General features: G+C 45.1%; 1 protein-coding gene across 5 annotated transcripts; it reads right to left on the bottom strand.

Moving 5' to 3' along the window:
- Positions 1-8,857: 8,857 nt before the first annotated feature.
- On the bottom strand, positions 8,858-11,991 carry CD209 (CD209 molecule). Of its 5 annotated transcripts, XR_010840455.1 has the most exons (9): positions 11,842-11,979; positions 11,617-11,691; positions 11,417-11,503; positions 10,983-11,117; positions 10,691-10,768; positions 10,309-10,460; positions 10,012-10,111; positions 9,708-9,820; positions 8,858-9,293 (listed from the first exon to the last, which is right to left on the bottom strand). XR_010840455.1 is itself a non-coding variant. In XM_067032918.1 (8 exons), the coding sequence occupies exons 1-8, from the start codon at positions 11,909-11,911 to the stop codon at positions 9,152-9,154; spliced, it is 852 nt and encodes a 283-aa protein (XP_066889019.1). In that variant the 5' UTR covers positions 11,912-11,991; the 3' UTR covers positions 8,858-9,151. The 5 variants fall into 5 exon arrangements, 4 of the variants coding, with proteins under 4 accessions (XP_066889019.1, XP_066889016.1, XP_066889018.1 ...); XM_067032918.1 differs by lacking the exon at positions 10,012-10,111 and having other exon boundaries at positions 11,842-11,991; XM_067032915.1 differs by lacking the exon at positions 10,012-10,111 and having other exon boundaries at positions 11,848-11,965.
- Positions 11,992-13,257: the final 1,266 nt, after the last annotated feature.

Below are 13,257 nucleotides of genomic sequence, written 5' to 3'. Positions count from 1 at the left end.
TGACCTCCCATTTTCCCCACATTTGGCAGGAACCTGTCATTTGGGGGATGTCATTTGAATGATGGAGTCAACTTCTTCATAGGTCCACATGGGCTGACCAGGATGGAGGGGATTTAGTGCATTATTAACTTCTTTGTAACTGGCAATATACACATGACATACAATTTATCCTTTTAAAGTGTACAATTCAGTAGCCTTAGGTACATTCACAATGTTGTTGCAATTCATCATCACTCTCTAGTTCCAGAACGATTTCATCACCTCCAAAGGAAACACTCGACCGATTAGCAGTCACTCCCCATTCGGCCTCCTCCAGCCCCTGGCAAGCACTAATCTGCTTTCTGTCTCTGTATGTTTGCCTATTTTGGATATTTCATATAAATGGAGTCATACAATATATGACCATTTTTCATCTGGCTTCTTTCACTGAGCATCATGTTTTCAAGCCCATTCACGTTGTAGGGTGTATCAGACCTAATTCCTTTCTATGGTTAAGTAATATTCCATTCTATGTAAATGACCATATTGCGGTTATCCATTCATTAGTTGATGGGCATTTGGGTTGTTTCCTCCTTTTGCCTCTAGTGAATAGTGCTGAAATATTAACTTTTACTGAACCTTTCCTTGGTACTCTATGTGTCTTGTAATACCAGTTGTGTTTACTGATGCCATAATCCCCATTGCCTGCATCTCACCCTCCACTGCAGACCCCTGTCCTATTTGGCTGCGGTCAATTCTCAGGTTGGCAAAAAAAGAGTTTGGACTCAATTGGGAGTCCCCTGTAAGCCTAGGAAAACACTACATATATTACTCATGTCTTCTGACATTAGTAACGGCATCCATTTATATTGTAACAGCTAAAAAAAAGTCTCAAGGGTTTCCCACTGATGGTGAGATCTACCTGTCTCCCAAATATTTCCTCCCCAGACAATACAAAGCAACAAGAAGGGAAAGCAAAGTGAAAAATCCATGTCATTGGCATAACCTGAAGACAGAGAATACCCAACCTTAAAAGAACTATGAGGAAAACAGAAAAATCATGAACCACAGCATGAGATTCCTCACCCTTCCTCCTCACGCCTGCTCCAAGGGCAATGGTGAAAATCTGCAGGGGATGCAAAAGACAAGAGCTAGAAAAGTAACCTAAACCTGCTCTAGAACTACCTCCAGAAAGACTGGAAATACTACTGTAACATTTGAGCAGATCAGAGTGTGAACTATAGGAGAGGGATGAATTCTTCAAAATGCATAGTTTTTTTAAAAAATATTTCATTACTTTTTTTGTTTTATTTATTTATTTTTTGGCTGTGCTGGGTCTCCTTTGCTGCACTTGGGCTTTCTCTCCAGTTGCAGCAAGCAGGGACTACTCTTTGTTTCAGTGTGCATAAGTCAGTTTTGCTGCATTGACATAAGCAGGTGACATTGAGCTGCCTATCTCATAAAACATCCCCAATATATGACACATATGAACAAAAGGAAAATAGTAAATTCAGAGAGAGTAATTGAAAAGATTCATGAAATGAAAGTTAACACAAATCAACTAAGGAAAAAGTCCCCCAGAAAAGAATCAGGAAGTAAAGGAAAACCGTAAGTCAACACTCTAAAGAGAATTAAATCTAATCAAACAAGCAATTGAGGATATGAAAAATCATCTTACATCAAAAATTCAAAAACTAAAGAACCAAGTACTGATGTGGGCAGAAAAGAAAAGCAGGGTAGATGAAGAGAGATTTGAATCAACTCAGGAAATAAATGGAAGAAAAAGACATAATTATTTCAGAAATGCAGAATAAGTTATAAGGTACCCAACAGAGAATAAACACAGATGAAAGTGTAATAAAGGGCATTGGATAAAAGCAGAAAAACAACTAAGAAAGTGACAATGGGGACTTCCTTGGTGGTCCAGTGGTTAAGACTTCACACTCCCAATGCAAGGGACACAGGTTCAATCCCTGGTCAGGGAACTAAGATCCTGCATGTTGCATAGCATGGCCAAAAAACAAGAAAGAAAAAGAAAAAAAGAAGAAGAAGAAAGTGGCAATGACATGAAGAAAGAAGTGAAAAGGGATCAAGGGGAAATGAACAGAAATGGAATTTCAGACACTGAAGGAGTAATACATGCATTATTGTGGTCCTTGAAGAAGGAAAACAAAACAAGAAAACAGAGCTGATATTTAAAATCATAATCCAAAAAAATTCCAGAAATAGAAAATCACCTGAAATTACACACTGAGAGGGCTGGTCAGGTACATGGGAAAATTAACCCAGATGGTCAACTCAGACATATTCCAGTCAAGCTACTTGATTTCAAAGATTAAGATAAAATCCTTAAGCCTTCCAGATCAAATAATTTACAAAGCCATGAGAATTAGACTGGTATCAGACTTTTCAAAACTAATGTTCTAAGCAAGACAACAATGGAGGAGCATTAAAAAAAAGAACTCAGTGAATGAAAGTGTGAACCAAGGATTCGATATCCAGCCCAGGTGTCCTTCGAATACGTACAAGAAATAAAGAACTCTGTACCCACTAGCCTTTCTTGAAGAATCTCTGAGAGGATTCCCTTCATCCAACAATGGGATGATTTTTTTCTCATAGAGGCATGAATTAGAAATTTGTAAATTGGTGCAGCCACTGTGGAAAACAGCCTGGAGGTTTCTCAAAAAACTAAAAATACAACTGCAACATGACCCAGCAATTCTACTCCTGGGTATTTATCTGAAAAAAAACAAAAACATTGATTCAAAAAGATATATGCACCCCAATGTTCATAGCAGTATTATTTACAATTGCGAAGACATGGTAGCAATCTAAGTGTCCATCAAAAGATGAATGGATAAAGAAGATGTGCCATATATATATATACATATATATGTATACATATACACATATGTACTCACACACAATGGAATACTACTCAACCATTAAAAAAGAATGAAATTTTTCCATTTGCAGCTACATGGATGGCCTTGGAGGGCATTATGCTGAGTGAAATAAGTCAGACCAAGAAAGACAAACACTTATGATATCACTTATATGTGGAATCTAAAAAATACAACAAATTAGTGAATACAACAAAAAAAGAAACAGACTCACAATATAGAGAACTAGTGGTTACCAGTGGGGAGAGGAAGGGGAAGGGCAATAAAAGGGTGGGGGAATGGGAGGTACAAACTATTGGATGTAAGATAGGTTACAGGGATATATTGTACAACACAGGGAAAATATCTAATATTCTGTAATAATTATCAATGGGAAGTAACCATTAAAATTTGTATAAAAAATACAAATCTACATCATACTCAATGGTGAAAAGCTGAAAGCATTTCCTCTAAGATCAGGAACAAGACAAGGATGCCCACTCTTGTCACTTTTATTCAACATAGTTTTGGAAGTTCTAGCCACAGCAATCAGAGAAGAAAAAGAAATGAAAGGAGTCCAAATTGGAAAAGACATAGTAAAACTGTCACTGTTTGCGGATGACATGATACCATATATAGAAAACACTAAAGACGTTACCAGAAAAACTGTATAAAAAATAAAAATAAATAATTTTTTTAACAGAAGAAAAAAGAAATTCTGAAACTCCTTCCTGTGTATTCTCTAGCTGAACAAATAAGCAAATATATTGTGGATAATGAGAACCACATTTCTCACTGTTGGAGAAAAGGTGTTACACACAAGGAAAGGGGAAAGCCTAGGGACTTTCCTGGCAGTCCAGTGGTTAAGACTCTGAGCTTCCACTGCAGGGGGCATGGGTTAGATCCCTGGTCAGGGAACTAAGATCCCACAAGCCATGTGGTGAAGCCAAAATAAAAGGGGTGGGGGAGGAGGAAGACCAGAATGAACTCAGTGATGTTGGACTACAAGTAGGGTATCAATATGAACTCATGGTTTTTAATATATGTGTACAGATAAGTAGATACAGAAATATAGACATATAGTAGGTGTATGCATGCCTATTTGTACACACGCATATGTTTCCAAGCTCTGTCTCCCAAGAAGACCTAGAACAATGGACACAGCAATATGAAAAGCACACGTAAACCACAAGATACCAAAATTAGTGGATAAAAGTTTGATGAGAAATGGAATATTTTCTAACTCCCAATGTTATCTCCTCGCAAGATATTTATTCATTACAAAGAGGAAAAGACTCACTTTGCAATGGAGTAAGCTGATGGGCACCACTTTAACCAGATAATTGTGGTGGCCGCCAACAATAATAGACATAGCGACATTACATAACCTTTGAGATGAGGCACTGCGAAGTATGCAACACCACTTCTGTGGTATTTTTGCCAAAAAGGATAACCTCAATCTAATCAGGAGAGAAAAAAAAACCACACCAGATAAACTCAATCTGAGGGACAGTCTACAGAAAAATTCAACAGCACTCATCAAAAATGTCAAGAGCATGAAAGACAGGACAAGACTAAACCATCACAGATTGGAGGAAACTGAAGAATGACATTTAAATGCCATGTGACATCCTGAGCCAGGAAAAGGATCAAATAAGTTCTGTAGTTGGGTTAATAATAGTGTATCAATGTGACGCTTCCTGGGTTTGATCATTATACTGTGGTCCATAAGATGTTAACCCTGGAGGAAGGTGGATGAAGAGTATTTAGGAACTTGTCTCTTTTCCCCAACTTCTCTTGTAAGCCTTAAAATCATTTCGAAGTACAGAGTAAAATAAATAAATGCATCCAGCACTTCTTTAACTCATAACTTTTATCTCAATGCAAAGCTTCCATTGAGTTTGTGCCTTTAGTGGTTTCTCCACCAGCTGAGCTCCAAGATAGAGACTCGGGTATAATTTATTTGGGACATGACCCTGGGAAGCATGACAAAGGCAGTGGGGATGTGAGAAATGTAAGGGAAGGGAACGAATAATGAGGATGTTAATAAGGAAGTAATGATGGTGGGCAACTGAGGCTGAAGACTTTGCCTCAGAGTCCTCCTTCCACAAGGATAAGTGAGCTGGAGTATTTAACCATTAACTCTGATCAGTCATTGGAGATGTAGTGGCATCGTCATTCCTGGGCATTCCTGACTGCCTTGTATGTGGGCAGGGAGGACTCTGATGTTCAGGAAAAGTCTTTAGGTGGCCAAGTGTCTCAGATGCTGGGCATTGGACATGTGGTGGCTGGTACACCCAGAAACATGCATCAGTCAGCTTAGGTTGCATTACAGTAACAAACAATCCCAAAACAGCTTAGAACAACAAAAGCTATTGCTTGCTTATATGACAGGTCTGTGAGGGTGTGCTTCTGATATTCCCAGTCATGTGTGAGTCTGGGGTATCATTCCTTCTAAAGCTCTTGAGTGGTTCTTTCTTGGCCTCATATAATTTCTCCCCGTGCATGTACCAATCAAAACTCCACCAGAGATTGAATGGGGGGGGGGACTTCCCTGGTGGTGCAGTGGTTAAGAATCCACCTGCCAATGCAGGGGACACGGGTTCAGTCCCTGGTCCGGGAAGATCCCACATGCTGTGGAGCAACTAAGCCCGTGCACCACAACTACTGAGCCTGAGATCTAGAGCCCACGAGCCACAACTACTGAAGTCCTTGCGTTCTAGGGTCCGCGTGCCGCAACTACTGAAGCCCGTGCACCTAGAGTCTGTGCTCCGCAACAAGAGAAGCCACCACAGTGAGAAGCCCGCTCACCACAACGAAGAGTAGCCCCCTCTCGCCGCAACTAGAGAAAGCCCAAGCACAGCAATGACGACCCAATGCAGCGCCCCCCCCCCACACCGAAAAAAAAAGATTGAATGGGGACCGTCTGCAGATTCTTAGAGCTCTCTCTATTCAGTTCTCTCTTCTTGGGACACTGTCCGTTGAATTCTCGCCTTTTCAGCCTGCCTGAATTCCCAACTCTATCTCCTCAAGCCAGTGAGAACTCAGAGCTCTGCTTGGGTTCCCTGCACTGCAAACTGGAAACTTCCTCCAGGAAGTCGACTGGGCCACTTGTAGAGCTCACCTTGTTTCTCCCCTTTCAAGGACCACTGCATTACACTTCTCTCCAGAGACTGAAAATAATTCTTTCATATACTTTGTCCAGTTTTTCACTTACTTCAAGCAGGAGCTGGTACCACATCTTGGCTGAAAATTATCATGGGGATCTCTTAACTCCGTCTTTACAAACACAAGCTGGTAAATAGGAATTATAGTAATTACTGGAGGGATTTTTCTTGAGAAAAGCCATTCCAGCATTCACTGAATTTGGACAGTGTGATTCCTGGATCATTTTTTGTTTTCAACACAGTTCAACAGTTTCCATTTTTTCCCCCTTTGTCCCCTTTTATTTCACTGGAATTATTTTTAATAATCAATTATGCTAGCCTCATAGAATGAGCTAGGAAGAATTCTCTCCTCTACATGTCAGGTGCATGGTTGGGAGCCGAGGTTCTGGAATTCCTCTGTGGGAATAAGAATAAGCCAAAAGACGCTCTTGCAAAACTGTTGCAGATCAGAGAAGCTATCTTGCATCCAAGTTGCAATTGTGGGTTCCAGCGTTGCCAAGGGGAGAGAAGAGTGTGCAGGGAGGTGACCACCAATCGTTCTTAAATGTCCCAGTCTGGAAATGACATGGTCAATCTAGTTTCAGCCCATCTATTTACCAGGTGTGGTTCTGATGCACTGCTTGAAATGAGTCCCATGAGCCCAGCCTGAATTTGGTTCAGTTCCCCCAGACACAGGCCTTAGGACAAGGATTTCAGTACAAGAAGTTGATTTGTTGTGTCATCCTCAGAGGGAGCTAGGAGAGAAGGGAAGGAAGCCATAAGAAAGCATTATTTTTTTTTAAATTTTTATTTATCTTTTGGCTGCATTGGGTCTTCGTTGCTGCACGGGCTTTCTCTAGTTGCGGTGAGCAGGGGCTACTCTTCATTGCGGTGCGCGGGCTTCTCATTGCAGTGGCTTCTCTTGTTGTGGAGCGCAGGCTCTAGGTGTGTGGGCTCCAGTAGTTGCAGCACACGGGCTCAGTGGTTGCAGCATGCGGGCCCTAGAGCGCGAGGGCTTCAGTAGTTGTGGCTCGCGGGCTCTAGAGCGCAGGCTCAGTAGTTGTGGCACACGAGCTTAGTTGCTCCATGGCATGTGGGATCTTCCCAGACCAGGGATCGAACCATGTGCCCTGCATTGGCAGGCAGATTCTTAACCACTGTGTCACTAGGGAAACCCCAAGAAAGCATTATTGGCATTATTGAACAGGTGGTTTGTTCCTCTTGCTAACCTCTAAAAACTCTGAAACATGCCTCAGAGTGGTCTAAATCAAGAGCAGAGAGAGTTGGGATATTACCCACCAACTCATTGAGATTTACCTCGCACAACACATCCATAGGAAGTACAACACGTGGTAGACAGAATAACATCCCCCCTAAAGATGCCCACGTCCTAATCCCCAGGATTTATGAATACTTTATGTTACATGAAAAAGCAGGAAGTAAGGTTGCAGGTAGAAAGAAGGCCCTTAATCCGCTGATCTGAAAATTGTGAGATTAGGCTGCATTATTCAGGTGTGCCCAAAGTAACCACCGGGTCCTTTAAATGTGGAAGACGGAGGGAATTCCCCAGTGGTCCAGTGGTTAGGGCTCCGTTCTTCCACTTCAGGGGCCATGGGTTAGATCCCTGGTCACGGAACTAAGATCCCACAAGCCGTACAGCGTGGCCAAAAAAAATAAAAATAAAATGTGGAAGAGGAAGGAAGAAGAGTCAGTGTTTGAGCAATGCAGGGTGAGAAAGACTTAGTCATTGCTGCCTTTGCAGAAGGAGGGAGGGAGCTCCCAGCCAACGATTGCAGGCAGCTTCTAGAAGCTGGAAAAGGCAAGAAAGCAGATTCTCCCAGCTAACCTCCAGAAGGGAAGGTGGCCTTACTGACACCTTGATTTCAGGCCCATGAGACCCATTTTGGACTTCCAACTTCCAGAACTGTAAGATAATACATTTGTGTTGTCTTAAGCTACTAAGATTGTGGTAATCTGTTACAGCATCAAGAGGAAACTAATACACACGCCTAGAAATAATGTGTTTGTTTTAATTTAGGGAATTCCGTGGTGGTCCAGCGGGAACCAACTGGACTGTGGAGTTAAGACTCCACACTCCCAGTGCAGGGGACCCAGGGTTCGATCCCTGGCCAGGGAACTAGATCCCACGTGCTGCAACTAAGACCCAGCGCAGCCAAATAAATAAATATTTAGGAAAAAAATTTATATGAAGAAAATCATAAAATTTTACTGAAGGGCATTTTTAAAGTACCCGAATAGGGGAGGGAGGGTGGGGGAGGATGCATTGGGAGTTTGGGGCTAACAGATGCAAATTATTATATACAGAATGGATAAACAAGATCCTACTGTATAGCACAGGGAGTTATATTCAATATCCTGTAATAAACCATAATGGAAAATAATATGAATAAAAAATATATATGTATAAAATCACTTTCCTGTACACTGGAAACTAATACAACATTGTAAATCCACTATACTTCAATAAAATATATTTTGAAAAAATAAAGTACCTGAATAAATAATTGGTTCATGAATCAATGAACACATAGATAGCTAGACAGACACATACATACCTATATGTATTGTGTATATATATATATATATATATATATATATATATATATATATACACATATATGTATATATGTACTTTCCCAACCAAAATTACAAACTGATTCAAAACTGTATCTGGGAAATAAAATACACAGTAGTAGAGAAAAACATATTGAAAAAAGAGAATGCCCTAGTGTACATCAAACAGATGATCAAACTATAGTAACTGGAAAAAAAAACTATAGTAACTGAAACAGTGGCAAGGAACAAAAATAAGCTCAATGGGACACATAATGCAATGTATGACTTTATTAAGGGGATGACATGGGGGTGCTGAGGGGGGGCTGAGACCATCAATAGCTGAAAAAAGATGGTCTATAGCCTATGGTGGGATGGGTCTTAGAGGATAAGGGGGGTCTCAGAATCTCCCTCGGGATCTCGAAGACCTCCGTACAGGAGGGGGATGGGAATTCACCAAAGGGAAAAACAGAAACGGGTGGGGCCTGAGAGAAACCAGCAGACCGCATGTCTCAGTTGCCTGATCTCTGCGAACTGGGACAGGGTGGGGTTGGGGGGAGGCAGTGCCCCTCAGAGGGCTGGGCAGGGAGCCGAGGGCTTCTCACAGATCCAGGAGTTTTGTAGGCTGCATTTGCCGTCATTCCAGCCATCGTTGTACAATTCCACGCAGTCCTCATCTTCTTGGTTGTTGGGTTCCCCTTTTTTCCAGAAGCTGTGAACCCCATGAGAGCTCTGAACCCCCTAACTCCACCCAGAGCCCACCCCCAGGTTCCCCTTTGGAGGAGCTGGTCCCTGGGCTTTGGCAGCAAATTGCCAAGTACCAGCCAGAGGGTGGTACCTGAGGAGTTTGGAGGCAGGGTTTTGGAAATGTGGGTAAGGGTTAGAATGCACCTCCATTCGCATCAGCTCTGGTAACGTTAAAATGCAGATTCTTGGGCCCTTACCCAGACTTACAGAATCCGAGGCCCCCACCACTCCCACTCCCACCCCCAGAATGAAGGCAGGACTCTGCAATCTTCACCAACCTCCTCAGGTGATACTTTCCAGCCCCAGAGGGTGAGCAACCCTGCTTTGAAGGTGGGGCGTCCCTGCCCACACCCTCGGGCCCTTGTCACTGGGAGGTCACCTGAGTTCGAGGGGGCTGTTGTCCACCCATTTCCAGGAACCCTCATTGTTGTGGTCACTGAGGCCAATCCAGGTGGGTTTATTGTATCTGACAAACCAAATCTTCAGGAATTTCTGGGGGCGGGGGTGGGGAAAGGGGTATCAGGAGGAAGATCCCTGAATGCCACGCCTCCCTTGTCTGCCCACGTTCCCATGGTCCCCTGCCTCCCATGGAAGTTCCTTTCACAGTCCAGCCTATAGCCCCTACTCCAGTTGTATGTTTTCACATGTGCATGGAGGATGTGGATGTGTGTTAATATACATACCTGTGTGGATATGTGTTAACTTGTGTCTCAGTTGACATACATTATGTGTGGTCTCAAGGGTACTCTGAATTCCTTTTCTGTCCAGACATGGGATCCTCTCCTGTCCAGACATGGGCTTCTCTCACTTGACCTTCCCGAGTCCATTATGGTTCCTCCTCCAGGAAGTCTTCCCTGACTACCTCTCACCCCCATCTACCCCCTGGACCTCCATCTCTCAGAAGGCAGAGGAGTGAAGCAGAGAGCTCTTTGTTGACCAGTCATGTGGCCCAGGCCCAAGGGGAACTTTGCTCAGCCCACCTGCTCCTCAGGACTCTTGACGATCACCATCCGGGCCCCAATGTCCTGACAGGCGGAGACAGCAGATTTCCAGTCACTCTGGCTCCAGGAGAATAAGTAGCATCTTCCCTGGAAGAGTTCCCAATTCCAAGGACAGGGATGGCACAGGCCAGCTGGGAAGGAGGAATAGGGTTGGGACAGAGAGGTCACTTGGCTCCTAGGCCCCAGACACCTGCATCAGATCTTGGGAACCTAGGGCCAGCCCCTGTGTTCAGCTGTCAGCTCAGTCCCCAAGAAATCCATGAGAAAGATCCCAGCTTTGCCCTGCCCTCCTCAGCGTGGCAGCCCCAGAAGGTGGGTCCCAGCCCCACCCACAATCCTATGACCTTCCTCTTGACCTTACCCAGGGTGGCATTCATCCAGGTCAGGTGCTGCAGGACCTCCTCCAGGTTTGATTTCATCTGCCCCTGTGCAATAGCAACTGGAGGGAGAGGACCTCAGTTATTAAGCACCTACTGCGTGCTTGGTGAAGAGAGGGCCCCATGAGAACATTATGTATGGATCTCACAGGAACCTGAAGAGCCCATGACACGAAAAAACCGAGGCTCAGAGAGTGACTTGCCCAACACTGCCAGCCCCCAGGACCTCTTGCAGGGCTCCAATCCCCTCTCCCACTCCTGCCCTCTCTCCTTCACCCCTGGTGATGGCTGGTCCAAGGTCATGCTCCCTTGGAGCCCCATCCCCTCTCTGACTCCGGGACCCGGCGCCCAGCCCCTTATCCAGGCTGTTGTTCTCCGCGTGGTGGTCCCCCAGGAACTGGATCCTGGAAACTACAACAGAGCAGAGAATTCCTGCTTTATGAGCGCCAACTCTATACCTGACCTGGTGTCAAGTCCAGTTTCAAGGTCTCAGGGAAACTAAGCTCCCCATAGGGGAGGATGCACTGCATTTCACGTGAGGAAACAGGATCAGAGAGGGGGAGTAACTGGCCCATGGTCACACAGAAGGTGACACGGAGTCCAAACGCCCCAGGCCTAGTAGGTCTGGGGAATGTGGAAAAGGGCAAAGACCATCCCAAAGAGAAAACCCAAAGGGACCCAGAATTCCAAACCCCCAGATGCTGACTCACCTTGAACCAGGGTGGTCAGCTGGAGCATGAAGAAACCCAGTGAAATGAAGAGCAGCAGCGGGAGCAGAAGGTTCCGGGTCAGACACCCTGCAGACCAGCAGATGGGAAGAGCTTGGGGCTCAGGGGCAGACCCTGTCCCACCCCGCCCCCTAACCGCCGCCTTCCCAAGCTGCCTGCTCCTGAACCAGCCGCTCCGGTACCTGGTAAGCTCCTCAAACTGTGTGGGAGTCCAGGGTGTCTCTCAGCCAATCTCTGGCCCCCAAATGTCTCCTCCTCTGAGTAGGACAGAGCACATGCAATTGAACTTGGAAGCCAGCTGAGCCCTCTCTCAGAACTGCAAGCTGGAAACCAGACCCTCCCCATTCCCTGCAAGCTGAAGGCCAGGCCCCAGCACCCTCAAGACACCGGGGCCCTGTCATCCCCACCATCACCCCAGACTGGGGGTCCAGCCTCTCCGGAACCACTCGGCTCCTTGGGGTTACACATCTCTGCCATCCTCCTTTCCTCTCTGCCCCTCTTTCTAACTCCTCTCTGAACTATGGTTTTTATAACCCCACGTATTTCCCTCTGCAGCCCTTCCTCAGATCTGTTCTTTCTCAACTCAGGAAGAATGAGGAACAGGATGGGGATAACACTTCCTCTCAGAAAAATCCAGGGAGGGATAAAGCGCCTGACACAACTGAGAGGTCACTTAGGATCGGGCAGAAGCTGCGCAGTCAACTTTGGTGCCAGAAGGCACTGTTCCAACCCCTATCCAGTCCTGGGACCTTCAGCCTCACATTCTCAGAGCCTCAGTTTCCTCAACTGTGAAATCGGACAATTACCCTGCCTCACACTGTAATTGTAAGGTTTAATACAAGGCACTAGTAATGGGTATACATTGCCTATTCTAATGATGAATACTCAGAAATAACAGCACTTAAGCATGTGCCCACTGTTGCCCCTGGTGTGTGTTCTCCCTCACTGTAGCAAGTAGTAAGCCCGGATTTGTTAACCACAGGTGTGTTCCTAGTGGTCTAACAGTTCTCACAATAGCCCTATGAGAAATGTAGTTATTATCCTGCTTTACAGATGAGGAAACTGAGACACAGAGAGGGCAAGCAACTGCCTGAGGTCACATAGCTCAAAAGCAGTGGGGCTGGGAGTTGACCCATGAGTCCCTGCTTAACCACTACACAAAGCAGTTACTTTTTTCTCCTTTGTAGTTACTAAGTATTTTGTAGAGAGTCACTTTGAAACTTTGTCTATTGAGTTTCCAATTTATTTCTGTATGGATCCTGGTCTCATATCTGATGCAATTGGGTGTATGTTACAATCTTTTTTTTTAAACCTAAAGTGAGTTTCTTGGGGCTTCCCTGGTGGCGCCGTGGTTGAGAGTCCGCCTGCCGATGCAGAGGACGCGGGTTCGTGCCCCGGTCCGGGAGGATCCCACGTGCCGCGGAGCGGCTGGGCCCGTGAGCCATGGCCGCTGAGCCTGCGCGTCCGGAGCCTGTGCTCCGCAACGGGAGAGGCCGCAACAGCGAGAGGCCCGCGTACGGCAAAAAAAAAAAAAAAAAAAGATACTCTCTCTTGGGTGGGCTGTTCCAACTACTGTTCATTATAAACCCCTCCACCTGGTGTCCAATACTTCGTGATTGGATCCTGGACTGGCCATCCCGTTTTTGCTCCTGGGGCTCTAAAGTCCTGCTGAAAAACTTTCAGTTCCTCTAGGAAACCACATTCTCTTTCACTTCCTGACCTTTGCACGTGCGGATCGCTCGAACTGAAAACACCCTTTCTCCTACCACGCTGTTCCATCTCCTCTCAAACAACTCATCCTTCAGCATGTAACCTTTCCCCTA

This window comes from Kogia breviceps, chromosome 4, assembly GCF_026419965.1.
Source record: "Kogia breviceps isolate mKogBre1 chromosome 4, mKogBre1 haplotype 1, whole genome shotgun sequence".
In the NCBI taxonomy this organism is placed as follows: domain Eukaryota; kingdom Metazoa; phylum Chordata; class Mammalia; order Artiodactyla; family Physeteridae; genus Kogia; species Kogia breviceps.
This window is presented reverse-complemented; position numbering and strand designations above follow the sequence as displayed.

Excerpts from the sequence above, each read along its gene's own strand:
- CD209 (XM_067032918.1), bottom strand. The coding sequence starts at position 11,911 with ATGGCAGAGATGTGTAACCCCAAGGAGCCGAGTGGTTCCGGAGAGGCT. Across the intron at positions 11,504-11,616 it reads CAGTTTGAGGAGCTTACCAG|GGTGTCTGACCCGGAACCTT; the intron begins GTACCGGAGCGG and ends GCTGGTCTGCAG. Across the intron at positions 10,769-10,982 it reads TGGACCAGCCATCACCAGGG|TTGCTATTGCACAGGGGCAG; the intron begins GTGAAGGAGAGA and ends CTCTCCCTCCAG.